Source organism: Onychomys torridus, chromosome 1 (assembly GCF_903995425.1).
Source record: "Onychomys torridus chromosome 1, mOncTor1.1, whole genome shotgun sequence".
NCBI classification, from domain to species: domain Eukaryota; kingdom Metazoa; phylum Chordata; class Mammalia; order Rodentia; family Cricetidae; genus Onychomys; species Onychomys torridus.
Window position 1 is genome coordinate 119,012,402 of NC_050443.1, and position 27,218 is coordinate 119,039,619.

Below are 27,218 nucleotides of genomic sequence, written 5' to 3' on the forward strand. Positions count from 1 at the left end.
GTCATTCTTGACTACATAGGCCTGCCTGAAATACATGAAAGCCCGTCTCAAAGAAAAAAAGGAAAAACTCTCTTTAATGTTCTCAGAGCCAGTGGTTAAATAATATAAACAAAGCCACCGTGGACCGCGATTCTTACAGTGCTCTGTGAGGCCTGCTGGGATAGAACATGATGAGAGGCCCTCAGAACACTGACTTCCTACCAGTGTAGCAGGGCTCACCATGGGCACACAGATACACACGTGCCTTCTCATCCCACAGATCCAGCTGAAGGCCTGCAGGAAGGGGATGGTATGGTCCCAGACCCAACAGGGTGCATGGGTGGGTGAGGGAGGGTGTTGGGGATTATAGGAGACTCTGGCCTTCTGCAGAGCATCCAGCTGGCAGCTCCAGGCAGCCACTGCCCTAGACATTCTAGACAGACCACAAGCCTGAAGCCAGCATTCTGGCCCACAGGGACTTGGAGGGAGGCCACCTGTCTAGGCCGCTGTACAGGACACTGGACGGGAAGAAAAGGCTAGGGAACGCAGGCATGTAAGCAGGCACACTACCTTGCGCTGGCAGAATGTGGAGCAGTAGTTAACCTTGTGGCATCCGGTACACTCACTCATGGCCTCCCGGCCGCAGTTGACACATGACTGCTGCAAGAAGGACAAACAAATGTCAGTGTCACAGCAGGTGCTAGGCTCTGTGGCAGGCACCCGAGACTAAAAGGAACACTGGGCACAGCCTTATGGAATGTGTCCATCCCAGTGCTGTTCAGCTGTCCAGAAATGGCCTCTCCCCTTTATCTGAGTTTGCCCTGTACCATGAACCAGAACATCAGTGTCTGAACTCCAAGGCGACTCCCTTTCAGCCATGTGGGTATAGAAAGTCTGGTTGGGGAAGTTCTCAACCCTTAGGCACACTTCCTGAGTGCTTGAGGGCCCAGCCCGCAAACATGCAGCCGAGCCAGCACTGGGCACACCAGGGCTCTCTGAGTGGCCTTGAGTGTATCAGCTGTGGAGTATCCCCAGTGGTGGCCAAGGCTTCCCCCATACTGCTGTTCAGAGTCATTTCTCTGAAACAGCACTAATCGCCTGATGTTTGGTGTATTTTTTAAAGCTACATTAGGGAATGACAATTAATAAACTGAGGTGCTGAACACAACCTCTCACTGACTGATTTTTGTGGAATAAGTGATTATGTATGGCATTTGGCAACTGCAATATTGCTATCAACAAACACTTTCCAGGATGGAAGGAACCAAAAAACCTCAGACTGGGCTACAGGGTTGGGAAGGGTGTCCGTGCATGCTGCTGGGTCACACAGGATGAAGGGACCTATGCTGGTAGGACAATGGGCAGCAGCCTGCTGTGACCAACATACACAATGTACAGATGTGACTGCTGTGCTCACCATGCTCCCCAGGCCAGCTTGACGACAGTTTTTGTGGATATGCTGGAAACACAACAGTTACTTGTAGAACCTTGTTCTGAATTTCAGCTTTCTTCTGTGATCTTCACTGTGACCTTGTTCCCACTTGTGAAACATCAGCTACCTCATTCCCTTTAGAAAGTAGGAACTGCAGATCCTGGGTCACTCAGCTGAACTGACTAGCACTGAGCCAAGCTTCCAAACCCTGCCTCCACCTTGAATGACTAAATACTGAAAAAAAAAAAAAAAGTCCCTAGCCATGTAGACAGAGCTGGTAGGTCAGAGTCTAGGAAGGCACCAGCAGGGAGGGGTAAGGAGCCAGACACATGGAAGCTAAGAAGACAGCACAGGCCACAGCCAGAGATCTCAAAACTTCAGTGCATTCACCCTGCTGGAAATACATGACCAGACAGATCAGCAGTGCGGGAGATAAGTGGGTCTGAAGAGTCCATGGGTACTCTGTTCGGGAGAGCCCCAGTGAACTTGCTCACTGACCAGGTCTGCAGAGAGAGAAGAGCAGACTATGGCAGACACCCCAGTCCAGGCTGCAAGGACGGCACTGAATACAGGGCTGTGGTCTGATAGAACACGCTCCTCTCACGGATGCCACCTGTCAGTTCCACTGTGAGAAGAGCCCGCCTGAACAATCCAGATGACCTGGCAGACTCTTCAGAGAACAGGAGAGCAGCCAGGCCTACACAGCTGGGGAAGATACCCCTCCCCTCCTTGTGCTGGGGTAGCTTGTGTGCCCCAGACAGCCCTGAGCACAAAAACAAAAAAGGAAGTGACAATGAAACTCACTGTGGAGCTGGCATTGTGACCTATCTGACCACATCCCTGTATTCAGGACAAGGGGGCTATGACTGACACGCTCATGCTGTCAGCCTGTAATGGTCACAGGACCCTCTGTACTAATTCTGCAGCTTTTCTGAAAATATGCAAGATCATCTTTTTTTTTTCATCAGGATTTTTTTCTTCTTTTTTCTTTTTAAATCAGAAACAACCTTTCTCCATGCCAGCAGAGGTGCACATACACTCCAGGGACACCCATCTCTGCTGCCAGAGTGACCTGAAAAACCCTTTCTGAGCTTCCAGAAGGCTATGGAAAGCCTCCGAACCAGGGAGTGGCTTTCCATGAATGGGCCTCAGCAGAAGGTCACCACAGTGATCTTCAGTGTAGAGGCCACAGGACTCACTGTGGGACATGTGGTTCAAAGAGCAGGCCCAGATATGAGGCTGTAATCTCGAGGGCATTGTGGCCCCAACAGCATGGGTAACAACTGCTCACAGGCAGAGAGTGCTTGGCCTCTGCCTCAGAAAGAATGGGTACCTAGGCCCTGTGTTTCAGAAGGGCCAGTGAACTGTCCATTGGCACGGCACCCAGGCCAGGTTCAGTGTCAACTTACAATGTGGCAGGAATATGTACAACAAGCAGCTATGCCACCCACTACTCTAGGAGTCACTCATTTCTAAATTATACAAAGTACGTATCACAGGTAACTGAGCAATTTCTCACAAAAGATCCAAGCAATAAGATGAAAAAATTACCTATAAAATGCTCAATAATCCTGAATCACTCAAGAAATAATCTCAATAATGTACTTGCCATTGGTTCTGCCAATGACCTTTAAGTCTAACTTGAACTTGGGAACTGCACATGTTTGGGGTGGTTCAATGCCTTGTCCCTAAACAATTAGGTGTAGCTAGCCTGGAACTCATTTTAAAGACCAGGCTTGCCTCAAACTCAGAAATCCACCTGTCTGTTCTCGACTTCTTCTTTGAAGGCGTTCAGTTCTTTATTACATGTATTTTATGTGTGTGTTTGAGCATATATGACATGGTACACATGTGGAGGTCAGAGAACAACTTGTAGGAGTTGGTTCTCTCCTTCCACCATGTGGGTTCTAGGGATCAAACCCAGGTCATCAGATTTGGCAGCAAGCGCCTTTTTCCCCCCAGAGCTGAGGATCGAACCCAGGGCCTTGCGTTTGCTAGGCAAGCACTCTACCACTGAGCTAAATCCCCAACCCCAGCAAGTGTCTTTATATAATTTCACCTCTTTTAAGAAATAAGTCATTATAGTCCATTTCCAGTGTGAGATGCCCTGAGCTCAGCAGCCCCACAGATAAGCAGGGACACCAGGCCCCGTCCTCCCTAGCTGGCAGCTGTCGCCCGCATGTCTGGCCTCTCAGCTCATCCTAGGGTTGAAAAGTCACAGGTTGTCTGCTATGTGACTGAGTCCATGGATTAAAAAGGGGGGAATCTTGAGCCCCAGGACTTACATTAGATAAGGCTTTGTATCCTGAACCAACAGGGTGAGGATCTGGGGAGGGGAAACACTAGACACTAGAAAGAGTATATCTGCCTTTTGTCCAGGCTGAGGCCTGACTTTACAAGACCAAAACACCAACAACAGAACATTTCACTCTTGCTTCTCTGAGTCTCCTGTACTCTTCCTCCCGCCCCACACCGGGTTTCTCTGTGTAGCTTTGGAGCCTGTCCTGGATCTCGCTTTGCAGACCAGGCTGGCCTCGAACTCACAGAGATCCACCTGATACATCAGTTCACAGCACCCAGAGCAGGTCCATCTGGCCTCTCTTGATTCTGAACGACCCCTCTCGGTGGGACAAGGGAAGCAAAGATCCAGTGAAGTACAACCACCTCTCCTCTACCCTAATTCTGCCTCCTTCACTAGTGTTTATAGACCATCGGTTAAATACGATCCATCTTCAGCAGTCAAGCGCTTGTGTTTCTTCTTGCTGGCAAAGTTGCAAGAGAAACATGTAGAAGACAGACATGTAGCTGCTCCCAGTCTCCTTTTTCTAGTCTATTAAAAGCATAGAAGATACAGACAGACAGTCCCAGCCCTGGGGAGGTAGATGCTGGGGGACTGCGAGTTCCCGACCAGCCTAGGTAGCAATCAAGAGAGAAAGGTGTGTGTGACTTATGTAAGAGCCCCCATGTCACCAAGTGGGAGTGAGACACTGAGGACTAGTCTTCATGGTGCTTGGCCCCTAGGCCCAGAAAGGAGTGTGTAGAGAGTGTCGGTCGAGACAGACAATAGCCGAGCTGGAGAGACAGCTCAGAGGTTAGGAGCACTGGCAGCTCTTCCAAAGGTCCTGAGTTCAATTCCTAGCAACCAAAGGATGGCTCACAACATCTATAATGAGATCTGGTGCCCTCTTCTGACATGAAGGCAGAACACTGTATGCATAGTAAATAAACAAATCTTTAAAAAAAAAAAAAAAGATGGATTACAGCCAACAGCACAGCTGTGCACGATGGTTTCTCGGACTGTCCATAGCCCTGGGTCAGGAAGCAGCAGTACTAGGGTGATTGTCTGTTTGATGGATACCTCTTCAGTGCTGGGTACACATGAGCTAGGCAGTGAGGATAAGGCAAAGATGAGTGTTCAATATCTGGAACCTTGGGCCTGTGCATTGATTCTCAGGGTGATTTCCACTTGTCTATTTGTCAGAAACATGCCTGCAGGGACACCTCTCAAGCTGCAGGTAGCATGATGAATCTCAGGAGGAACACTTCCAATTGTCCTCAGAGAACACAAAAGGGACCCCACACCCCTCTCTGAGCAACTGCAGTATGTATGAAGTGTAGTATGGGGTCAGACTTGGGTAGAGGACAGTCTTCCTTTCAGACACATGCAGGCAGAATTCCAAAGGCTCCTTTTCCAGCACCGTGGCCTGTCCCTTTAAGGGAGCAGCTCTACTTCTGCAGGCTTGGCTTCTGGAAGTTACACAGAGGATGACAGGAAGCAGTGGCTGGCACTTGGGAACTGGAAGAACCTGCCAGAGCCTGGTCTACACACATGCCTGAAGAACCTGCCAGAGCCTGGTCTACACACATGCCTGAAGCCTGCAAATTGTGTGTGTGCTGGATGAAACAGGGAACCACCCAACTTACACCATGCGGGCCAGGCTAGAGGCTCTCCCAGACGGATGGATGAATGGCCAGGTGGACATTCAGCCTGAATGGATAGAAGCCTACAGGTTGTTCCTACAATGGTTGGTCACTGCAGGTGCTGGCCATGAAAAAGGAGTCTTGAGCATCATCCCTTGGCACCACTGATAGAGAATCTCCTAAGGAGTGGGGGCTCAACAAGTGAGCACAGAATAGGTGTGTTGTTTCCTAGACAAAGCAACTGAAATAAGAGGAAAGCCGCAAATGCACAAGAGTCATCAGAAAGCAGGACTGCCAGCAGACACAGGCTAAGGGGTTGGATTAACAGCATCTAATTGGAAGCAGGAGCAAGTCCCTGGAAAGGGCCATGGCTGGCTGATCTGGCTGGGTGGGAGAAAGCCAAGTATTCTAACTATGGTAGCCTGTCTAGCCTGAACTTGCTATGTAGCCCAGGCTTGCCTTCAACTCATTCCCTGTTGGGATTAAAGGTGTGCACCATCACCACACCTAGCCTTTTGTCTGTGCCTTTCTATTCCCTGGGCAGGTATAAGCACTATGTGTCTCACCACCCAGTCCCTATAGACAGCTCCTTCCCCAGGCTGAGGCCAACATTTTCAGGTTGTCCCACTGTTGTATAGACAGGAGCTTCGTGGAGACTCAGACATGAGCACTGGCATCTCTGGTCAGCAGCCAGGAAGACAAGAGTGGAGGACATGCTCCTGCTCTGGGACTGTCTTACTCAAGTGGATGTTAAGTTCATTCCGGAGAAGGCAAGAACAGCCCTCCCTCATCAGTCTGAGCAGATAGGCCTTCACCAGGGCCACTCCTGCACCTGTACCTTTGAACTGCTCAGCAAGTGAGCAAGGGCTCTTGGATGCAGTGGTTGATATAAGACCCCGAGGCTACTCAGCCAGCTTGGCTTCTGCTGGACACAGTGCCCTTGACAGGCAAGGGCATCCTCTTCTCTGCCCTGGTTAGTCTCTGCAGATCTAATTACAGACACACACATGAAAATTTCTCATTGTTAAAACTGGCACACATACACATAAAATCCTGTAATGACTTGCTTCAGCAAGGCTAAATTTGATTTCTTTTAAAATTCCAAATAAAATGTGAAAGCTGGCAGCTTAGGACCCCTCCAGCTGTGTTAATGCTCCACACTCTCCCGAAAGCCCCTCAGTGAGGCTTCTCAGCTTGTCCTAGTCCACATACCCCAAATGCAAAGGGTCCCAACATGGTCTTTCCACCCAAATGCAAGCATTGTTTGCCTTCTGAACCTCCATTTCCTACCCTGTGATCAACAGGACTACTTGCAAATAAAACTTTGATGGCATGGGAGTGTTTTTTCAGACAGTACGGGCCCGGGGAATGCAAACTCATTTTAATGCCAGTTGGTGTGTTTAAATGTTAGTGTTTCAGCCAATCTCTCAAGAAAATTCTCACTTTCAGCAGTTAAAAAGGAAGCTACCTGAATCGTTGACCCGAGTCCCTCCCCTCCCACTCTGTACATTCAAGGATCCCTGTGTAGAACCTTCCTTATAGGATTTTGAGTTCATGCCAACTGAGTTGCTAACAAGGCTGGTCCTCAAAGGATTTGAGTTTTAGTTTAGAATCCACCATTTCACAAGAGCTCGGGGACCAGCTGCCGGGGCCAGCACATTTATCAAAGCTGTCATCATATATGCCGGCTGTACCCAGGAGCAGATGGTGACAGTGCTCCTTACTTCCCTCTGGTTTGGTCCCGCCAGCCATGCGACTCTGGCCATGAACCAGCAGTCAAGGTCTGTTCCTAACATACTCAGGTTCAACACAAGCCCAGCCACCCTAGCCAAGTGATGGCTAATAGGTTCTTTTTAATATATTTTTAAAATTCCATGTGTATGAGTGTTTTAATTTCATGTATATGAGCTCACCACATGTATGCAGTGTCCATGGAGCTCTTCAGGCCGAAAGAAAGCCTAAAGATTTAAATAGTGCCAAATTACTATGGCCTAATAATGCTACAGAGAATACTGAAACTAACCCAATGGAATGACGCCATTATCAACTACATAGCAACACTCATCAAAACAGAGTACACACTGCAGCACAAAATTAATCCTAGAGCTCTTAAGAGGATAAGGTAGCACAGTCCTGAAATCAACACCGAGGAGGATCATGAGATGGTGAGTCTGGGCATGAGAGGAAGATCCTGCCTCAAAAAAACAAACACCTGGATGGGGGAGTGGCACACACATTTAGTCCCAGCACTCGGGAGGCAGAGGCAGGCAGATCTCAGTGAGTTCAAGGCCAGCCTGGTCTACAGAGCAAGATCCAGGACAGCCAGGGCTACAAAGAGAAACCCTGTCTTGAAAAACCAAAACCAACAAAGAAAAAACACATCAGGAATGATGGTTTATGCCTACAATCCTAGTACTTGGGGGTTAGAGGGAGAAGGACCCCAAGTTTGAGGCCAACCTCATTTACATAACAAGTTCAAGGCTAGCCTGGGCTACATGACACCCTGTCTTAAAACAACAAGGTGGGTATGGTGGTGCAATTTTTAATACCAGTATTCAGCACTCAGCACTTGGAAGGCAGAGGGAGGTGGAGCTCTGTGAGTTCCAGGCTAGCCAGGACTATACAGAGAGACTCCGTCTTAAAAACATAACCAAGGGTTGGGGATCTAGCTCAGTGGTAGAGCACTTGCCTAGCAAGCACGAGGCCCTGGGTTCGATCCTCAGCTCAAAAAACAAAACAAAACAAACAAACAAAAAAACCACTAAATCTGTATTTTAAAAAAAAATTGCTAAAATCTCACAGAGAACATGCTCCAGACCACACTGGAATGAAGCCAACTGCCAAAAGAAATACAGAAACCCTCAGCTATTCCAGAGTTACACATATTTCTAAGTGATCTAGATTAAGTGCGAAAGCTGACCTACAGCAAGCCATCAACTAGTTTTCAGCAGATCTCTGAATGGGGAAAGGAAAGTCTTTCCCATAATTGCTGCTAGAAAAACGGAAGGAAAACGAACCTTGAAACCCTCAAGTGTTGTGGTGAGTGAAAGAAATGAGACAGGAAGGGGCCAGCTCAGCCTCTGCGCTGGTGTGGCACACCACAGGTCGGTGCTGACCTCTGACAGCAGAAATTGGGATGGTGAAAGGGGTGGGAAGGCCAGGGGGTGACACTGGGAGCCATTGGGGAGGTCGTCCTCAGTGTGATAACGTTTGCCTTGATGAAAAAAGTTCAAAGCGCATAGAAAATGTTAATAGTCATTTATCTTTGGGAAACTGATGCTAGGGATGCACCGGGCATTTGTGGTAGAGGAAGCTGCAGGAAAACATGGTGGTCACAAGGTCACACCACCCTCCATTGCAGGTCATTGCAAAGCAGATGGAAAACTGCTATGTATCAGAGCCACACCAAATGACACTTTTCCAAAGTTAAAATATGAGACATGTCTTACTACATAAAGATAGCCTGAATGTAGAAACATCTATGAATACTATGCATTCAAATATAACAGTTGGTATATATAAAACTGTCTTCCCTGCTGAAATACACCAATCTCACACAAATGTTCTATCAGTGTCTGCTACCTATTATTTTCCAGATCTCCCTTCCCAGGGACAGTGGGGCAGTGAGCTTCATGGGCCAGCACAGGAATCATGCTATCCCAGGGGCAGGGGAGGATAACGATACAGCTACAGGTCTAAGCTCACATTACCTCTTTCCGCTCGGTGTCAACCTGCATCCTCGCCTGTGTCACAGCGGCCTCCCTGCAAGAGCTCGCCTGCTTGGCTTGTTCAAACAGCGTCTTCAGCTGCTGGGCTGTGCTGAGCAAGGAGTTGACCATCTCTTCCAGGTACAGCCAGCTCCGCTGTTCTGACATCTCCAGCCCACTGACCACGGTGGGAGAGACAGCTTTGGTGGGGGTGGAAGGTGGCACAGCCAAGGCAGGCAGGGACGTCAGGACTAGAGGAGGAATGTGGGACAAACAAGAGGTTAGTGACGCCGGGCGGTGGTGACGGCGATGCACGCCTTTAATCCCAGCACTTGGGAGGCAGAGGCAGGTGGATCTCTATGAGTTCGAGGCCAGCCTAATCTACAGAGTGAGGTCCAGGACAGGCACCAAAACTACAGAGAAACCCTGTCTTGGGGATGCGGGGGGGGGGGGGGAGTTAGAGACTTCCAAGCTTCATACAGCTTCAGGTGTGAGGAGAGACAGGTGGCGAGGGACAGGCTGGTAATGAAAAGGTGAAAGGAAAGAGGTGAAAAGGTCCTACCCCTACTCCTTGTTCACATCCCCACAGGTCTAATGGTGTCAGCCAAGTCTTCCTCAAGGGCTGATGAGAGAAATGGCAAGCAAGGCACTCAGAGAAGGGGCAGCCGTGAAACACGGAAGGAAACAGCCACTGGAAAAGCACACCAAGGGCAGGGAATGGAGACTCAACCAGCCCCACACGCAGGAAAACCAAGGATCACCTGGAAAGTCTCCCTGGGGTCTTCAGTCAACATGGGCATTATTAAGGACAGTGGGAGTCATGATTGTCATGACTGGAGAAGAAGGCCACCCAGATAAACAGAAGGGACCAGAGTGATTTTATACTCACTAGACACTGTGGACTCGCCCTGCAGGTAGGTCTAGAGTAGACACGTGTGTATAGATGCAAAGCCCTTTCTACCTTAGTCTACTGAGTGGACTGAGAACAGACCCACCCTAACAGCCTTGAATACTCAACATGACAGGGCTTCTGCAGGACGCTGTTTCTACTGCACAAAGTCTCTTTCCAGTCCCCACTGTGAACTGGATAAGGCACACCGTCATCACAAGGCCAGCACTCAACAGGGTCACGGCCACTGACTTCTGAAAGGCGAGGGGAATGCAGGCTGGCAGGACTGCTCAGTGAGGAAAGCACTTGCAGCACAAGCACAAAAACCTGAGTTCAGATCCCAGGAACCCTGTAAAAGCTAGATGTGACAAGTGCACCTCTGCAATCCCAGCATGCCACGGTGAAACGAGAGGGTAAAGCAAGAGATTCTGCCGGGCGGTGGTGGCACACGCCTGTAATCCCAGCACTTGGGAGGCAGAGCCAGGAGGATCTCTGTGAGTTCGAGGCCAGCCTGGTCTACAAAGCGAGTTCCTGGACTACAGAGTGAGTTCCAGGCGCAAAGCTACACAGAGAAGGGGTTGGGGATTTAGCTCAGTGGTAGAGCACCTGCAAGGCCCTAGGTTCGGTCCTCAGCTCTGAAAGAAAAAAAAAAGGACAAAAAAGCTACACAGAGAAACCCTGTCTGGAAAAACCAAAAAAAAAAAAAAAAAAAAAAAAAAAAAAAAGCAGGAGATTCCACTCTGGAATGTGAGTTAGCCTGGCATGGGCAGAGGAAAGACAAGAGACCTTCTGTCAGATACGGTGGAAGATGAGGACTCATACCCAAGGTTGGCCTCTGACCTCCACGTGCACATGTTCTAGTGCACCAAAGGAATCATATGTCTACACTCACATACATACAAATGTGTGCAAAAACACACATGATAGATATGGTGGTACACGCCTTTAACTCCAGCACTCAGAAGAGGCAGGTGGATCTCTGGGAGTTCGAAGCCAACAAGTTCCAGATCATGCCAGCCAGAGCTATCCAGACCCTATTTCAAAACAACAAGAAGGCACACCCTCCCCCACACAAAAAGAATGAAAGAGAGAGATGAGAAGAAACTTGGGATGAACCTCAGCTGTCTGGTTAAGGCAGAAAATAAGAACGTCGCTGCGATGAGGGGCAATCAACACAGAGACCACCTATGGGTTTCCTGTTCCCTCCTACAGGGCTCCCAGTCTGGGAGGATGAGCAGAAATCAGAAAAACAGCAATCATGACCCACAGATTAAAACAGGAAGTCCTATGTCCAAGCTTGTGCAAAACATGAGGAGGCTTTTTAGACCTCTGTAGACTCAGGAACTTCCCAGGAGACGTCCCTACCCTCACTCAGGTGCCACGGCTCCCCTGATCAAGAAGAGGACAGGGCTCAGAAGACACAGCCGTCCCATCCCAGGTGTGCACCATCATTGACAAAGACACAACCCACGCCACAAGAGCCAATGTCACAGTGCCAGGGTAGGGGACATTCTACATGACAGCTGTTGCTAACCTCCAACAAGGTAGACAAAAGGCTGAGTGTCAGGGAACAAAGTTCAGGAAGCAAGTCACTGGGGACCACCAGTCACTGGCTCAGGGGACCAGTAAGTGCTTGCTTACTGAAGTCTTGAGCTTCATACAATCTTTTCTTTTTTGGTTTTCCCAGACAGGTGCTGGGATTAAAGGTATGGGCTACCACTGCCTGGCCATACCATCTCCCCCACCCCCACATATATATATGTGTGTGTGTGTGTGTGTGTGTGTGTGTGTGTGTGTGTGTGTGTGTAGGAAAAAAACAAAGCTCAGAGCTGGAGAGATGGCCCAGCAGTTAAGAGCACTGGCTGCTCTTCCAGAGGACCCGGGTTCAATTCCCAGCACCCACATGGCAACTCACAACTGTTCCAGGGGATTTGACACCTTCACACCAATGCATATTAAAAATAATAATAATAATAATAATAATAATAAAGTTAAAAAACAAAAAACAAAAAACTCTGAAGCATGTTGTATGAAGCCTGCAACTACTCTTAAATATTTAGGGGATAAAGTTCTTCATATTTTATTTATAACTTTTTTTGAATATCTGAGGTCATTTTCAAATTTTTGTTTGTTTTGTTTTATTTGAGACAGGGTTTCTCTGTGTAGCCTTGGCTGTCCTGGACCTTGCTCTGTGGACCAGGTTGGCCTTGATTCCATAGAGATCTACTCACCTATGCCTCCTGAGTGCCAGGATTAAAGGCATGTGCCACCACTGCCCAGCCAAAAAAAAAATCATTTTTTTTTTTGAACTGAGGATTGAACCCAGGGCCTAGCAAGCACTCTACCACTGAGCTAAATCCCCAACCCAAATCATTTTAATGTTATAAAATATCTGTGTTTTCCTGCAAGCTGAGTGCCAAATGAGCAATAAAAGACATAATCCCGCACCCCTACCCAGGCAACACAGGGTCCAGCCTGCTGCAGGGACAAGGGAGGAGGCTGAACCCTGTTGGAAGAAGTGGAGTCCGAGTGTGTCTTCAGGATGGAAGGGTTCAGATAGACAAAAGGGAAGATAATGTGAGCCAGGCACAGGCCTGTGGTCCACTCCTTTAATCCTACCACTCAGGAGGCAGAGGCAGGTGGATATCTGTGCAATCAAGGCCAGCCTGGTCTACAGAGTCTACTGATGTCAGGACATCCAGGGATGTTGCACAGGGAAACCCTGTCTGGAGGTGGGAGGTGGGAAGGAATATAAAGAAGCAAGCAAGAGAGGGAAAGGGACTTTATTTTATTTTATTTTTAGTTCTTATAGACAAGTTTCTCATGCTGGAGAACCCAGCAAATATAAAAAATAAATGTTCATCAGCAGGAGAAGGTTCAGGTAATATTTTATCCAGAGTATGGACCTTTAAAAAGTGTACTGACAGAAATTTGCCCAAAATGTGCTGCTAAGCAAAAACCCAAGGTCAAACTGCCCACACAGAGAGGGTCATCTCTGTTGTCAGCTGCAGGACACAGGTACTGGCACAGTCCCTGTGGTGGTCTGAAAGAAAATGGCTCCCAAAGGGAGTGCACTATTAGATGGTGTGGCTTTCTTGGGTGGGTATGGTCTTGTTGGAGGAAGTGTGTCACTGTGGTGGCGGGTTTTGAGGTCTCATATATGCTCAAGCCATGCCCACTTCCTGTTGTCTGTGGATCGAGATGTGAGGATGCTCAGCTCCAGCATCATGTCTGCCTGCATGCTGCCTTGCTTTCCCATGACAATAATAACCGAACCTCTGAACTGTAAACCACCCCAATTAAATGTTTCCCTTATAAGAGTTTCTGTGGTCATGGTGTCTCTTTATCAAATAGAAACCCTAAGAGAGTCCCTCACACGAGACACAGCGTGATCCAATTCCATGGTTTGTCAAGGCAAGGAGATAGTTTGCTCATACATTTCTACTGGAGTAAACCTGACAATAGCAACATTAGGTCATTTCAGTTTCTGTGGAAGTAGTCTGATACAAACAAAAGAAGCCTTACACATAAGTGAACAGCATGGTTGTGTCCAATAAAACTTTATTTACAAACACAGACAGAAGCCTAGACCTTGCCAGTCCTAACCCAGCACTTCAAGAGAAAAAAATAAACACATTAGCACAAGCCCTATTTAACTCACAGGAAGCAATTCTGTGGCTGGGGCATGGGTCAGAGGTAGAGCATTTGCCTAGCGTGTATGAGACTCCGGGTTCCAGCCACAGCACTACAAAGAATAAAATTCAAGCCAAACCACGATTCTGAGGACAACAGCTTGCATACACTTGAATTCTTTTATACTCACCGATTTTGGGATGTGATGTTGGCAATGCAGCTTCTGGAAACGGGGCAATCTGGCAGCTGTCCTGATAGCCAGGATAGTGGGGTTCAGGATGGCCAACCCTGCAGGGGGGCTGCACACCTGCCTCTTGCACTGTTAGTGAGAAAGAGGCAGACAGCCTCAGCACTTTGCTATTGACACAGCAGAATTAATTCCATGTGCCTACAGCTGCCTGCATTCTCAATGCAGAGATACCAGCCCTGGGCGGCTGCTGAGTACCTGGAGTGTGCACTTTGAATTGATTGACACATTGGGATTTGGGTGGTTGATGAAATAAAATTTATTACAAAAGAGATCATCATGTACTTTGCTAACGTGACTCTCAGATTATTTAAAAGTACACATGGGATTGTTTCTAGTGGCTGGTGTCAGCCTAAAGCAACAGCTACAAATGCTATGTATCTCTGTGTGTTGGTCACAGCGCTATTTCTCCAATACCCACCAGGCTCCCAACAAGATCTAGCTTTGCTCAAGGCCCTTGCCGAGGAGCCAGCCAACAGACTGCCATAGGTGTTTGGGACATATCAGGCCGCTACTGAGACAACTTACCTGTCGCTCCTGCAAAGACATCACCTTGGGCTGGGCTCTCAGAGATGACAGCAGTAGCCTCTACAGTGGATGCTCGGTCAAAGGTCAGTGCTCCAGAGGTAGTGATCTGTCCTGAGGGTGTCACAGTGACTGGAAAAAGCAAAAGGCATTTTACTCAAGGCCAGGCCAGGCACTGGGCCCAAAGCATGCACTGCTCTTTGCAAAGTGCAGGTTTCAGAGAGATCCCAGGAGCTGGGCCAAAGAGCACACAGTGACATACCCCACACATGCTATGATACCAGGAAGCCCATGATATTGGCATGTGGAGAAGAGAGCCAGACAGGGCAGGCCTCAGGCCTCTAGCTACCCTGTGCTCCAGCCAGAAAATAAAATGTCAATTAACTTTAAAATACTTGGCAGTCTGAATCAAGGGAAAAGACTTCAGACTGTCTAAGAAATGAGAACCCCTCCGCTGGGCTAAGGCAGAAAAACAGGCCCACACCTCAGCAAAGCACTCTCTGCTCTGCTGGCACTCACAGGTGGTGGCCGCCGTGGCAGGAAGCAGCGTGATGTTCTTGGGAGAATCCTTCTTAACTGGAGTTGTGGGCAGCTCATTCTCTTTCTTGCGCCTTTTGTAAGGGACGAAGAGCCTGACTGGGCCACTCTGGAGAGGAAAGTAAAGCTGACCAAGGGTGGACAGTGCCTGCTTCCCACACCTCATCAGGTTAGTCTATTAGCACTGCGGACAGCAGAAGCACCCGCACCCCACACGCCCCCACACCCCACACGCCCCCACACCCCCCATGCCCCCACACCCCACACGCCCCTGTGCAGCCCTCAAAATGGCAGGAAAGACATTTTCAGAAGAAACAGATGAGCAGCACAGCTGCCAAGCAAGAACACGTGCATCCTCCACATCTGGAGCTTTAGATTCTTAGAAGAAAGGAAGTGGGGACCAAGTAAAGGAGAACAAGGAAAACCACAGCCTGAAATGAAAGTCAGCAGCAGTGAGGAGAGTCACTCAGAGCCGTCTGAGACACATGGAAGCAGCACTGGCAAGTGGCATGCTCTATAATCTCAGCAACCAAGAGGCAGAGGCAAGATGATGTTCAAGGGGCCATGAGTTCAAGTCCAGCCTGGGTTACAGTGTGAGACCCTATGTCAGAAATAAAAAGCTCAGGGCCAGGAGTAGTGGCACATGCTGTTAATCCCCAGCACTCAGGAGGCAGAGGCAGGTGGATCTCTGTGAGTTCAAGACCAGCCTTATCTACATAGTGAGTTCCATGATATCCAGAGCTACACAGTGAGACCCTGTCCTGAAATAAATAAATAAATAAATATAAATAAAAATAAATGCTGGGTGGTGGTGTGCACGCCTTTCGTCCCAGCACTTGGGAGGCAGAGGCAGACAGATCTCTGAGTACAGAGAGAGTTCCAGGACAGCCAATGCTACACAGAGAAACCCTGACTCAATCAATAAAAATAAACTAAAAGCTCAGCGGTGGATAACAGCACTTGCCACCAAACCTACCAAGACTGAAAACCTGAGTTTGATTCCTGACTTCTTCCCTTATCAATAATCATTAACCAAGAAAATTCCCTACACGCCTGGGCAGTGATGGCAAACACCTTTAATCCCAGCACTTTGGAGGCAGAGACAAGAGGATCTGTGAGTTCGATACAAAGCAAGTTCCAGGACAGCCTCCAAGCTACAGAGAAACCCTGTCCTGGGGGGGGGGGGGGGGAGAAGAAAAGAAAAGAAAATTCCTTAGAGACATGCCCACAAGATAATCTGGCCAAGGTAATTCCTCAACTGAGAGTCACTCTTCTGGGTATGTTAACAACAATTAGCCAGCACATCACATGCCTCCACCTGGTGAGTGTGGCCATCACACATGTGTAATTTATGTGGTGCAAGGCTTTGTGCATGCTGGGCGAACACTCTACCACCTGAGTTACAGCCCAGCCCTTCCCTCCTTCTTCCCATGGCTCTTTGGCTTCTGCGCCTGCACCTCTCCTTTCTGCTATTGTGCCTGCTTCTTGCTCAGCCCCATGTCTTAGTTTAGTTGCCAACCAGACCTTACAGGCGACACACTGTGGCCACAGTGGGTACTGACACCCACTACACCAGGCTTTTTGCTCTCCTGCCTTGTTGTCTAGATGAAGCATCCCCTGCAGGGTGCAGTGGTCTCTGAGAGCTCAGCCTGGGTGTGCAGTTGCCTCAGATAAGAATAGGCTTCTGACTGGCTGACTCTGTGGGCTTCTCTGCTAAGCTGGTGCCTACAGGCAGAGCTACAGATAGGTTCCAGAGTTCCTGACAGATCCCTGCCATGTAAATTGCCATTATCTGAGCAAGCTAATCTATGGCTCTTCAAAGGTAAACCTCTGTACCTGCTCTTAATCTGAGCAGGCTTTTCTTGGCTGCTGCTTTTCTTGATTCTCTCTAGCTGATGCAAAGCAGCATCTTGCTCTGATGTGGCTACTAGTCTTCCCACTGTTCCCGAATATTCTTAGCTTTAGACATTCCTATAGTTGCTCTAAAACAAGTCAGTTCATTAAAGGGGTCATAGTTCACATTATCAGAATGGCAGCCCCACTGTGTGCACAGGGATTAAGACAGGGCCCACCACAATTTGGATACTAGCCCTAGAAACACGCTGAGCTGAAGATGTCAAGCAACAGGCTCAGGCAGCCTGATACAGGGCTGAGGTAAGGGGTCTCACCCTGGCCCTGGCTGGGAAGTCCCTGTAACCCACAGCTGTCAGAGGAGCAAGGCTATAGCCTCCCCTACTGTGAGGGGACCTATCCCTTGTTAGGGAGCTGAGGGGGAAGGCCAATCTTGAGAGGAGCCTCCTTCAACCTGAGCTGGAGGAGGAGACCGGGCCTCTTGTTCTTTCCTTTGGACTTGGTACTCTACTTAGGTGTTTACTGCCCTGAGGGCCCTGGGGACAGTCTCCAGAGATGTCAAGTAGCTGTTGCCCACAGTTTTCACCACTTACTCTTTGGGGGACAGTCTAGTGGAGCACCTCACATCCCCTAGTGCAGTGGTCCTCAACCTTCCTAATGCTGCGACCCTCTAACATAGTACCTCATGCTGTGGTGACACCCAGTCATAACATTATTTCATTGCTACTTCATGACTGGAATTTTGCTCATAAAAGTGTTATGAGTCATGATGTAAATATCTGATATGCAGGACACCTGATATTCGACCCCTGTGAAAGGATCATCTGACAAACCCCAAAAGGGGCTGGGACCCACAGGTTGAGAACCGCTGCCCTAGTGGTATTTAAAGACTGCAGCTCGGTTCCATGTCTTAGAAACTCTGGGTCTAAGCCTATGTCACAAAGAGAGTGCCATGTGTTACCTTGTAAATGTCACAGCCTTGCTCTCATGTTCAGATCTTTGCTACAATCTGAATTCACTTTTATCCACAGTGTCGTCTGGGTCAAAGCTCATTCCTTGCCCAGGACCATCCAATGGTTCAGCGCACATGTTGGAAACTTGGGGTTGGCAGCTGGACTCTGGTCAGTTCCCAAGAGATCTCAGATCCTGCTCACACACTGTACTGACTACCACAGCAACACAGAACTCTTACAAGCCCATGGTGTGGGCTTGGCAATTTCAGACTTGTGTCCTGAGGCTCTTAAAAGACTAATCTCATGCTGCTCTATGACTCCACAGATCTCTGACAGTCTCAGCCATTCGCTTTTTGGGTTTTTAATGATGTTTAAAATTATATTATTTTCACTAAACTTTTTCATAGTAGAATATTAAAATTAGATAAACTGGGCATGGTGGCAAACCCTTTAATCCCAGCACTCAGGAGGCAGAGGTGGGAAGATCTCTGAGTTTGAGGACTGCCTGGTCTACATAGTGAGTTCCAGGGCAGCCAGCACTACAGAGCCTGTCTCAAAAACAAACAAATAAACAAAAAGTTTAAATATACTTGGTATTTAAAGGCGAGAACATAGCATCTCTCTCCCATTACAATTTCTTTCTGCTCTATACCTACAAACATGTAGACAGCAGTAACTGGACTCAGTGAGTTATGGGGAAAAAAAAAAGAGGCCATGAAGGTGAAAGCATGTTGAGGAGAGCCAGGGATGTGGGAGGGGAGTCTTAGGTGTACATGATCAAGACACATTGTATAAATGTATGAAACTGTCAAAGAGAATTCTAAAATTATTCTTAAAATATTCTCTCTCTCGGGAGCTGGGCAGATGGTTCAGAGGTTTAAAGCACTGTTGCTCTTGCAGAGGACCTATGTTTGATCCCAGCACCCACACGGTGGCTCACAACCTCCTATAGCTCCAGTTCAACAGGATTCCATGCCCTCTTCTGCACATATACATAAAAAGAAAAGAAATAAACATTTTAAAAAATTCTCACCAGGCGGTGGTGCCATACGCCTCTAATCCCAGCACTCGGGAGGCAGAGGCAGGTGGATCTCTGTGAGTTCAAGGCCAGCCTGGTCTACCGAGCTAGTCCAGGACAGGCTCCAAAGCTACAGAGAAACCCTGTCTTGAAAAACAAAACAAAAAACCAAAACAAAACAAAAAAAAGTTCTCTAACTTTTTGGGAGATGGTCTCACTAAGTAGCCATGGCTGGCCTGGAACTTGTTATGTAACCCAGGCTGGTTTCCAACTTGAAGCAATTCACCTAACTCCATCTCCCAAGTGTTGGGATTCCAGCCACATGCCACCCTGCCTGGCCTAAAGTTTTACTTGTCACCTAGTAATTTACCAGACTAGTAATGAAACTAAAGCAAGGAAATCCTAATTAGGTGGCTTAACTATTATGTTTAAGACACTTGAAAGTAATTTGTAATTTTTTTTTTCTGGAGTTGAGGACCGAACCCAGGACCTTGCACTTGCTAGGCAAGTGCTCTACCACTGAGCTAAATCCCCAACCCCGTAATTTGTAATATTAAGGAATGTGGAAATAAATATAGTATGTTCATGTTAGCATCTTACTTTTAAAAGCTACATAGCAATACTTAGCAAAGTCAATAACAAAGATCATATTTCTTTTCGAATCAGTTAAGACTTCAGAATGAGGCCATGTGTGGTGGTGCATACTTTTAATTCTAGCACTTGGGAGGCAGAGGCAGGTGGATCTCTGAGTTCAAGACCAGCCTGGTCTTCAGAGTGAATTCCAGGACAGCCAGGGCTACACAAAGAAACCTTCTCAAAAAAACAAATAATAATAATAATAATAATAATAATAATAATAATAATAAAGAATTTAGAATGAGGAGCTATTTCAAGGACATTAAACGATCTATCCATGATAAGGTGGGGGTTTTGTTTCCTTGTTGGGAATTAATCTAGGACCCCTCACATGCCAGGTTAAGTGTTCTATCACTGAGCTATATCCCCACCTTCTTTTAGTTTTTAATCCTTAGTGCTGGATTCAAGGTGTGCAGCACCACCGCCCGGCTTTTAGTTTTGTTTTGTTTTTTTTCAGGGCCTTGCGCTTGCTAGGCAAGCACTCTACCACTGAGCTAAATCCCCAAGCCCGGCTTTTAGTTTTTATTTCAAGAGTTTCACTAATTTGCCCAGGTTGGCTCTGAACTCAACCTGTAACCCGGGCAGGTCTGGAACTGTCAGTCCTCTTGCACCAGCCTCCCCGGTAGCTGGAATTGAAGTTGATGCTAGCAGTCCTGGCTGGTAGATACTATGACCAAGGTTGAAAGCACAGCAGAGTGCCCATGCATGTGCACTAGAACCCACAGAGGATGCTGCTTTGGGATCACATGGCTCCACAGAGCTTTCCCATCTGGTGTCCTGAACTTCCTACAGCACCTTCTACCCAGTGAAGGCAGCAGCCTTCAGAGATGAAAACTCCTGAGAAAAGGAGGGCCAGAGCTTCCACAGGCAGGAGGCACAGAACACGTAATGACTTACGAGAGTCATGTCGTCACAACAGGCAGCACAGGTACAGGAGGCAGCGTGGGGGTTCAAAATACCATCCTGAAACACAGAAGGTGCCGGAGATACCATAGAGGTATAAATATAGGATTATATAGACAGAAATATAGAAATGAGGGAGTCTGCCACTACCAGGAGTTGTTCACTGCTAGACTGCACGCCCACCACCAAGACAAAAATCTGAACATAAAACACAGTCACTTCTGGAAACTTGTCTAAACTGCGCCACTGCAGGTAGGCTTCATTCTCTCTTCCTAGGGATGAGACTCCATAGACACTGACTAGCCATAGCCAGGAGCTGACCTGGAGCAAGAATCAAGTCTTCTTCCTTGGGCTGGAGAGTGGGTGTAGTGGTTAAGAGTAATTGTAGAAGACCAAGGTTCAAGTCTAAGCACCCAATGGCTACTCACAACTGTCTATAATTCCAGTCCCAGGGGATCTGACATCACACGTACCATGCACATAGTACACATGCACACATGCAGATGAAACACTCATACACATAAAATAATAAAAGTAAAGAAAAAATATTTTCTTTCTTCCTTGTAAGGAAAATGGAGCAAAAGGCAGGCAGGTGTGGCTGGGTGCTACCAACCTGACTTCCTCTACCTTTATTCTCACATGTCTAATGTTTCTCTTTTCTGTGCCTCCTGCTACCCCATCTGCTCCCCACAGCAATTCTCTGAGTCGATGCCAGCACACACCCAGCACACACCCAAGAACATCATGAGAGCAGATAAACCGCTCTGGTCAGGCAGCAAGTACATGTCATCAGACCCTGTCTGGTGCCATGTTCTGGGCACTTCCTACTGCTCATCTTAAAGCTGGCTGGTCCCGACACATACCTGGATGAGGCACTGCAGGGGTCTGCCCGCATAGCGGATGCTTCTCTTCCAGTCCTTGCTGCTGGCTCTTCCTGCCATGGCCTCAAACTCAGTTGGGCTGTACCAGTTCTCTCCCTGCTTGATACACCGACCCCGGCCACCTGGAACAAAGCGGGCTGGTCTTTAGAATTCCTCAAGGCCCGTGGCTCAATTATGTCTTGCTGACATCAGTTCCTTCTACTGTCTTTTTTCTTTCTCTGCCCTGCCTGGCCTCTAATCTCACCTTCCCTATGGTCACCCAAGAGGCTGCCTGGCAAGTCATATCAAATCGACTGTCCATGGCCATTGCAAGCTTCACTGGGTCCCGAACAAGCATCAGCCCACTTCAGGAATCCTCTGTCACCTGAGGCGTCTGAGATGACTGGGGAATATGGTTGAGCTCTGCCTCTCTCCTCTCCCCCAGTTAGGGTCAACTATGACTTGTCCTTAGGTCTGTCCTTGCCTTGTGCCTGGCATGGCCTAGGCTCTAGTGACCAGGGATCCATTTCTTCTGACACATGTAAACGGCAGGCTTCCTTGGCCCCTGTTTCCTAGGAGGGTCACACAAAGAACAGAGTCTGAACACGGAATGGTGGTAGTCAAGTGCTGCCTCACCTGAGCCGAGCCTGCTCTTGTAGAGGGTGCCGCTGATGTTGCGGCAGCGCACGGGCAGCTCACTGTCATACACGGAGGGGTCCCAGTTGTACTTGGTGTCACCTTTCTCCTGGCCAGGCGCCAGCGGGGTAGGAGGGGACTGAGGACCTGGGCAAAGAGAGGCTATGAGGATTGGAGCACAGAGTGACCACAACAGCTCAGCATGTTCTGTCCCCAACCACAAAGCCCCTCACAGGTACGGAAAGGACAGCCCTGAATGGTAGCGCCACCCTTCAACTGTGGGCAGCATCTCTTCTCGCCTGGAAACTTCTGCCTTTTCTACAAACATCTATTTTGTTTTCAGATTTACCACTGAGGAGAACCAAAAGGAAGGCCTGGGGTCAGGTGCTGCGGGTACCTGGGGTGAGAGGTGCTGCTGGACCCTTCAGCCCAGTGGTCTCCACAATGCTCCCATCTGTGTGGACAACTATTAGCGTGGCTTTCTCAGTGTTCAGGCTGTCCCCGATCTGCAGGGCTGTCCTACCAGACTGGAAGGAAAGACACTCTTGTCAGCTCTAGGATAGCCAGAGGCTTATTACTTGGCCCAGTGGAACGTGGCCCCACTGCAAGGCTCTCACCACTTATCAGCAAGTCAGGATCTTTACCTAGGCCCACACATCCTCTCCACAGACATCTCCAAGGCACACAAGGACAGAACCAAGAACAGCACAAAGGCTGCTAAGTGTCTGCACGCCTGTCAAAGCTCAAGTGTTCATATACACAGTTCCTTTCGGGACACTGGGCAAGTCTGCCTTGCTAAGAAGACCGTGCCGTTTCTGAAGGCTTCGTCTAGAAAACAGAATGGTGTGACGGACCACAAAAAGTCTCTGACTATGGACACGGGTGCTACTGAAAGCATCTTGGATGCTAATGGTTACAGGAGTGAACATGAAGAAAGGACTGATGGATTGTGGGCCTCAGAGAAAGGAGCAGAGAGGTCAGATATAGTGACTCTTCGTATGTCTACAGATCTCAACAGAGTGCAAGCAAAGCCAGGCACCAAGAAGCTCTATTAGGGGCTGAGAGCAGCCAGAGTCTGGTGGAACACAGCTGTAAGGCCAGCTGGCATGGAGGAAGGCCTGACCACAGCCTAAGGGCTCTTCATAGATCCCTGCCTTTCTAGGTGTACACAGCACCTTTCATGGTGGTGACCTAAGATGAGGATAATGTCCTAGCTCAAATTGGGTCTTCTGCCTTACCTACCAGCCCTGAGGCTCCTCAGAGCACAGGGAGGCACACAGGCCCCCCATGGCTCCCAGAACAGCAGGTGCTCACCCACATCTAAACCCTGAGAGGGTCTTGAGAATGAGGACTACCCTCGTGGGCTGTGCAGAAGTCAAAGGCTCTGAGGACAGTTACCAAGCACCCTGAACCACACCCAAGAACAGCTTACCAGGACATGTCCTGATATCGATGCTGCATTTGCCACTGATGTCGTGAAGACGTTATCTGCAGAGGACCCCACGTTTGCCACAGTCACTGTGGTCACTTCTACAACAGAATGGAACAGAACAGAACTTCACACATGATGAAGGAAGAGCACAAAAGGCAAAGATTGTGTGAGCTTTAAAGCACCCCACATGGGTATATGTACTCCTCCCAGACACTTCTATTGATGCTCAGCTGACATCTCCTGTAATCCAGTCTTAAAGTACTTGCTTCTCCCAGAAGAGGTGGATAGCTACTCTTCCCCACCAAAGCTTTTCACATGCAGCAAAAATATCCACCATGACCTCCCATGCCCACTTCACCACTGGCCTTTCACCCTTTGCAAAGAAGCTGCAAGTATCATAGGCCTGGGACACCTCCTTGACGATCAAGACATGGCAAACTCCAGTCCAGCCTCACCCCTCTCCACGGCCATAGCTCAGGCCACTGTCTGAGATCTCCATGCCATCCTTCCCCAGAAACTCTTCCTCCTGAAAAACATGTGAACCTGCCACAGCCATGCCTGAAACATGAACTTGACTCCTTGGGGCAGACAGGTCTATCAGCAGTAACTTCACAGAGCAGCTCCACAAAGATGTGTCATGGTCCTGAGACTTCCAACCACACATGCCACCAGGTTCTTCTGTATCCTGCTGCCTGCCACTGTGTATCCTTTGCAGATGCCCTTCTCGATCTCTACAATAGGTTCCATCTGGCACCTAGCATTCTAAAATGCCCAATACCCAGGAAAGCCTCTGGCATATGGGAAGTAACCAAAGATGCCAACTGGAGTCCTGCCAGCCCCATTAACCCAGCCCTGACCAACCTGAACCCCTGTACCTGTCTAGCTCATATCCATTACCAGTCTATACATGGACACACCTAAATCATCAACTCAGCAAGCACTGAGCCACCTGGACATCATCTGACTTCAAAAACTTACAACAAAAAAGTAGGAATGTTCTGATACATAAATATACAACTAAAATTCTGACACACACACACACACACACACACACACACACACACACACACACGCCCCACAGCTGCAATTCTCTGATGTCACCATAGACAACATCTTTTTTCCTGAACTCAGAAAAATATGTGCAAAAAGGACAAAAACTTCATAGCCCCAAATCCCACTATCAACCCAGAATTCACAGGAGAAAAAGGAGCATCAAAAGCTCCAAGAAGGAGAGCCAGGCAGATCTCTGTGAGTTCGGGGCCAGCCTGGGCTACGGAGCGAGATCCAGGACAGGCTCCAAAACTACAGAGAGACCCTGTCTCGAAAAACAAAACAAAACAAAAAAGTTAACCTTTAAGCCAGGCAGATATCTGTGAGTTTGAGGCCAGCCTGATCTACAGAGCAAGTTCCAGGAAAGGTGCAAAGTTGCACAGAGAAACCCTGTCTTGAACCACCCCCCACCCCCCACCCCCGCCAAAAAAAAAAAAAAAAAAAAAAAAAAAGCTCCAAGAAAAGCCAGGTGGTGTTTGAGCACACCTTTAAGTACAGCACTTGGGAAACAAGACAGGCAGATCTCTGAATTCAAGCCCACCGTGGTCTACAGTTCCAGGATAGCCAGGGCTATACAGGAAAAACCCTGTCTTGAAACAAACAAACAAATTCTAGAGAAGGAACTAGACAGATGGCTCAGCAGTTAAAAGCACTGGCTGCTCTTCCAAAGGACCTAGGTTCAATTCCCACCACACACAGTTACAACTGTCTGTAACTCTAGGCACAGGTCCACAAATATATATGCAGCTACATACTTTAAATAAATTAACTTAATTGCTTGCTTGTTTTTTTCTGAGACAGGGTTTCTTTGTGTAGTCCAGGATAATCTGAAACTAGCTCTGTAAGTCAGGCTGGTCTGGAACTCACAGAGATCCACCGGTCTCTGCCTCCTGAATGCTGGAATTAAAGGCATGCACCACCACAGTCCAGCTGAAATTAACTTAAAGGGAAAAAAGAAAAAAAAAAAAAAAAAAAACTCCAGGAAGGGACCAGAGAGATGGCTTAGATGTTGAATGCATACTGTACTTGCAGAGGACCCAGGTTCAATTCCCATCACCCATGCTGGGTGCTCACAACCATGTTTTAACTCCAGCTCCAGGAGGAATCTGATACCTCTAATTTCCACAGGCAACTGCAATCGCATACACATATGGACATACACACATAAAAATAAAAATATTATCTTCAAAAAGGAAAAGCTGTAGGAAGCCTCCCTCACTTCCGTGACTGGATCTAGACTTCAGGTTGACAAGTAGAACCAAGGCTTCTCCTCCACAACTGTGCTCCAGTCCTACTGCTCTGAACAAATACCCAGAGTTGATGCGCCTCAGCTCTGATGTATCCTGAGCAGAATCCCAATGTCAAACCTGCAGAGCTTCAGACTGGAAAGCACCTAACAGTACAAAAAGCACAGGAAAACGATGGTCTTCCAAGGATTCAAATGTGCAAGAATAAGACATTCAGGAGCTCCAATCAGTAGGGAGCTCAACACTCAGGAAGTTCAAAGGTTGGGTGATATGGTGGGACTATAAGAGGTAGTGTGGTGTGGCATCACCTGTACAGGGTGATGCAGCACAGCTCAAGGCTCCATGTGTCACAAAACATGAAAATTAGGGTACTCTCCATATGTGTCAAGAAACCAGAAGAAGCAAAACAGAAAACTAAGTAATGGAGAAGGAGGGAATATCTGCATAGGAAAAGGCAGACTTAGAAGACCCAGCACAAGGAGATTCTAATGTCACTACAAAGCAAGGCTGATCTGCATCATTACCTTTGAAAAGCTGCCTGCCTTGGAGGATTCTCCTGGCCCTGTGCTCAGGTCACACTTGAACTGGACTTTGGGGCAGACAGGTCTACCAGAAGTAATGCTGCTGACCAAACCTGGAGCACCTTCAGAACAAAATTCACATCTGACCCACCTGCACTATCAGCTCCCAGGAAGCAAGAGAGGACAAGGCAGGTAGTAGGTATTGAGAAAGTTCCAAAAGGGTAAAAACAAAACAAAAAGAGCAGAGAGGCACACTCACACAATGGAGCAAATATGTATACAGTGCTGAGCCAAGCTAGTGAAGTGTGCAAGATGTGTATGCAGGGCATTGTGAGATGTGTGTGCAAGATGCATATGCAGGGCACTGTGAGATGCAAGGCAGGGGCAGAGCAAGTGTGCAAGGCATTATGAAGTGCATGGGCAGGTGCAAAGTAGGTGTCAGGGCATTATGAGGTGCTTGGGCAGGTGTGAAGTGCATAGGCAGGTGCAGAGCATGTATATAGAGCAGGTGTGATGTGCAGGGGCAGGTGTGAGGTTGCATGGACAGAAGCAGGGCAGGTGTATTGTGAGGTGCACTGGCAGGGCAGGTGCTGGGCAGATGTGCAGGACAGGTGGAAGAGAGCCTTTCCTGTGTGACAGATGTGCATGACAGATGTGTAAAGCATATGGGAAGCGGCCCGTACGTGGTGCATGTGTTCAAGGCTTGTACGCGGGAACCCGGTGAGGCGCGAGGCCGGCGGGCGCACTTGCCTGCGAAGGCGGCAGCGGCGGCGGCCTCATCGGGGCTGGGCAGAGCCTCGGTACCCATATCCATGTGCCCAGATTCGGCCGCCATCACTGCCACAGCCGTGACCCGCCGCGTCTCGCGCTCTGCCTCGGAGTCCGCGTCCTCCTCCGAGTCCTCGTCTCTGCTTAACACCGGTTCCTCCGCCTCGCTTTCTGCTGCGGCCGCGGCCGCCGCCGCCACAGCGGCCGCGGCCGCCACCGCTGCCGCCTCGGCCAGGCCCAGCTGTTTTGCCGCCGAGTCCGAGTCCTCCATACGGACTCCACCGAGTCCGCCCGAAGGCGCCGTCCGGGACCGCCCGAAGCGCCAAGCGCCGAGCCCGAAGCGGGGCCCGAAGAGGCCGCCCGAGTTGGGCCGAGGCCGCCCGAAGCCACCGCCCGAGCAGCGACCGAAGAGGATGTCTGATGCCCGCCGAGCCGAGCCGAAGCCGCCCGCCGAGCCGAGCCGATTTCCCGAG

At 48.7% G+C, this 27,218-nt stretch overlaps 1 protein-coding gene across 4 annotated transcripts in view; it reads right to left on the reverse strand.

Annotated features, from left to right (window-relative positions):
- The window catches only part of Deaf1 (DEAF1 transcription factor), a 32,927-nt gene extending 5,747 nt beyond the window's left edge, over positions 1-27,180 (reverse strand). Inside the window, exons 1-11 of one of the 4 annotated variants that reach the window (XM_036199008.1) lie at positions 26,728-27,180; positions 23,160-23,257; positions 22,125-22,254; positions 21,728-21,874; positions 21,095-21,234; positions 20,226-20,291; positions 14,853-14,979; positions 14,337-14,465; positions 13,752-13,880; positions 9,043-9,290; positions 550-639 (exon numbers count right to left, since the gene is read on the reverse strand). In XM_036199008.1, coding sequence (XP_036054901.1) covers positions 550-639; positions 9,043-9,290; positions 13,752-13,880; positions 14,337-14,465; positions 14,853-14,979; positions 20,226-20,291; positions 21,095-21,234; positions 21,728-21,874; positions 22,125-22,254; positions 23,160-23,257; positions 26,728-27,016 — 1,593 coding nt within the window. In that variant the 5' untranslated portion in view covers positions 27,017-27,180. Of the gene's footprint in view, positions 1-549; positions 640-9,042; positions 9,291-13,751; positions 13,881-14,336; positions 14,466-14,852; positions 14,980-20,225; positions 20,292-21,094; positions 21,235-21,575; positions 21,708-21,727; positions 21,875-22,124; positions 22,255-23,159; positions 23,258-26,128; positions 26,703-26,727 lie in introns of those variants that run through there. The other 3 variants (XM_036199018.1, XM_036199026.1, XM_036199036.1) reach the window with 3 other exon arrangements.
- Between the last annotated feature and the right edge of the window lie 38 nt (positions 27,181-27,218).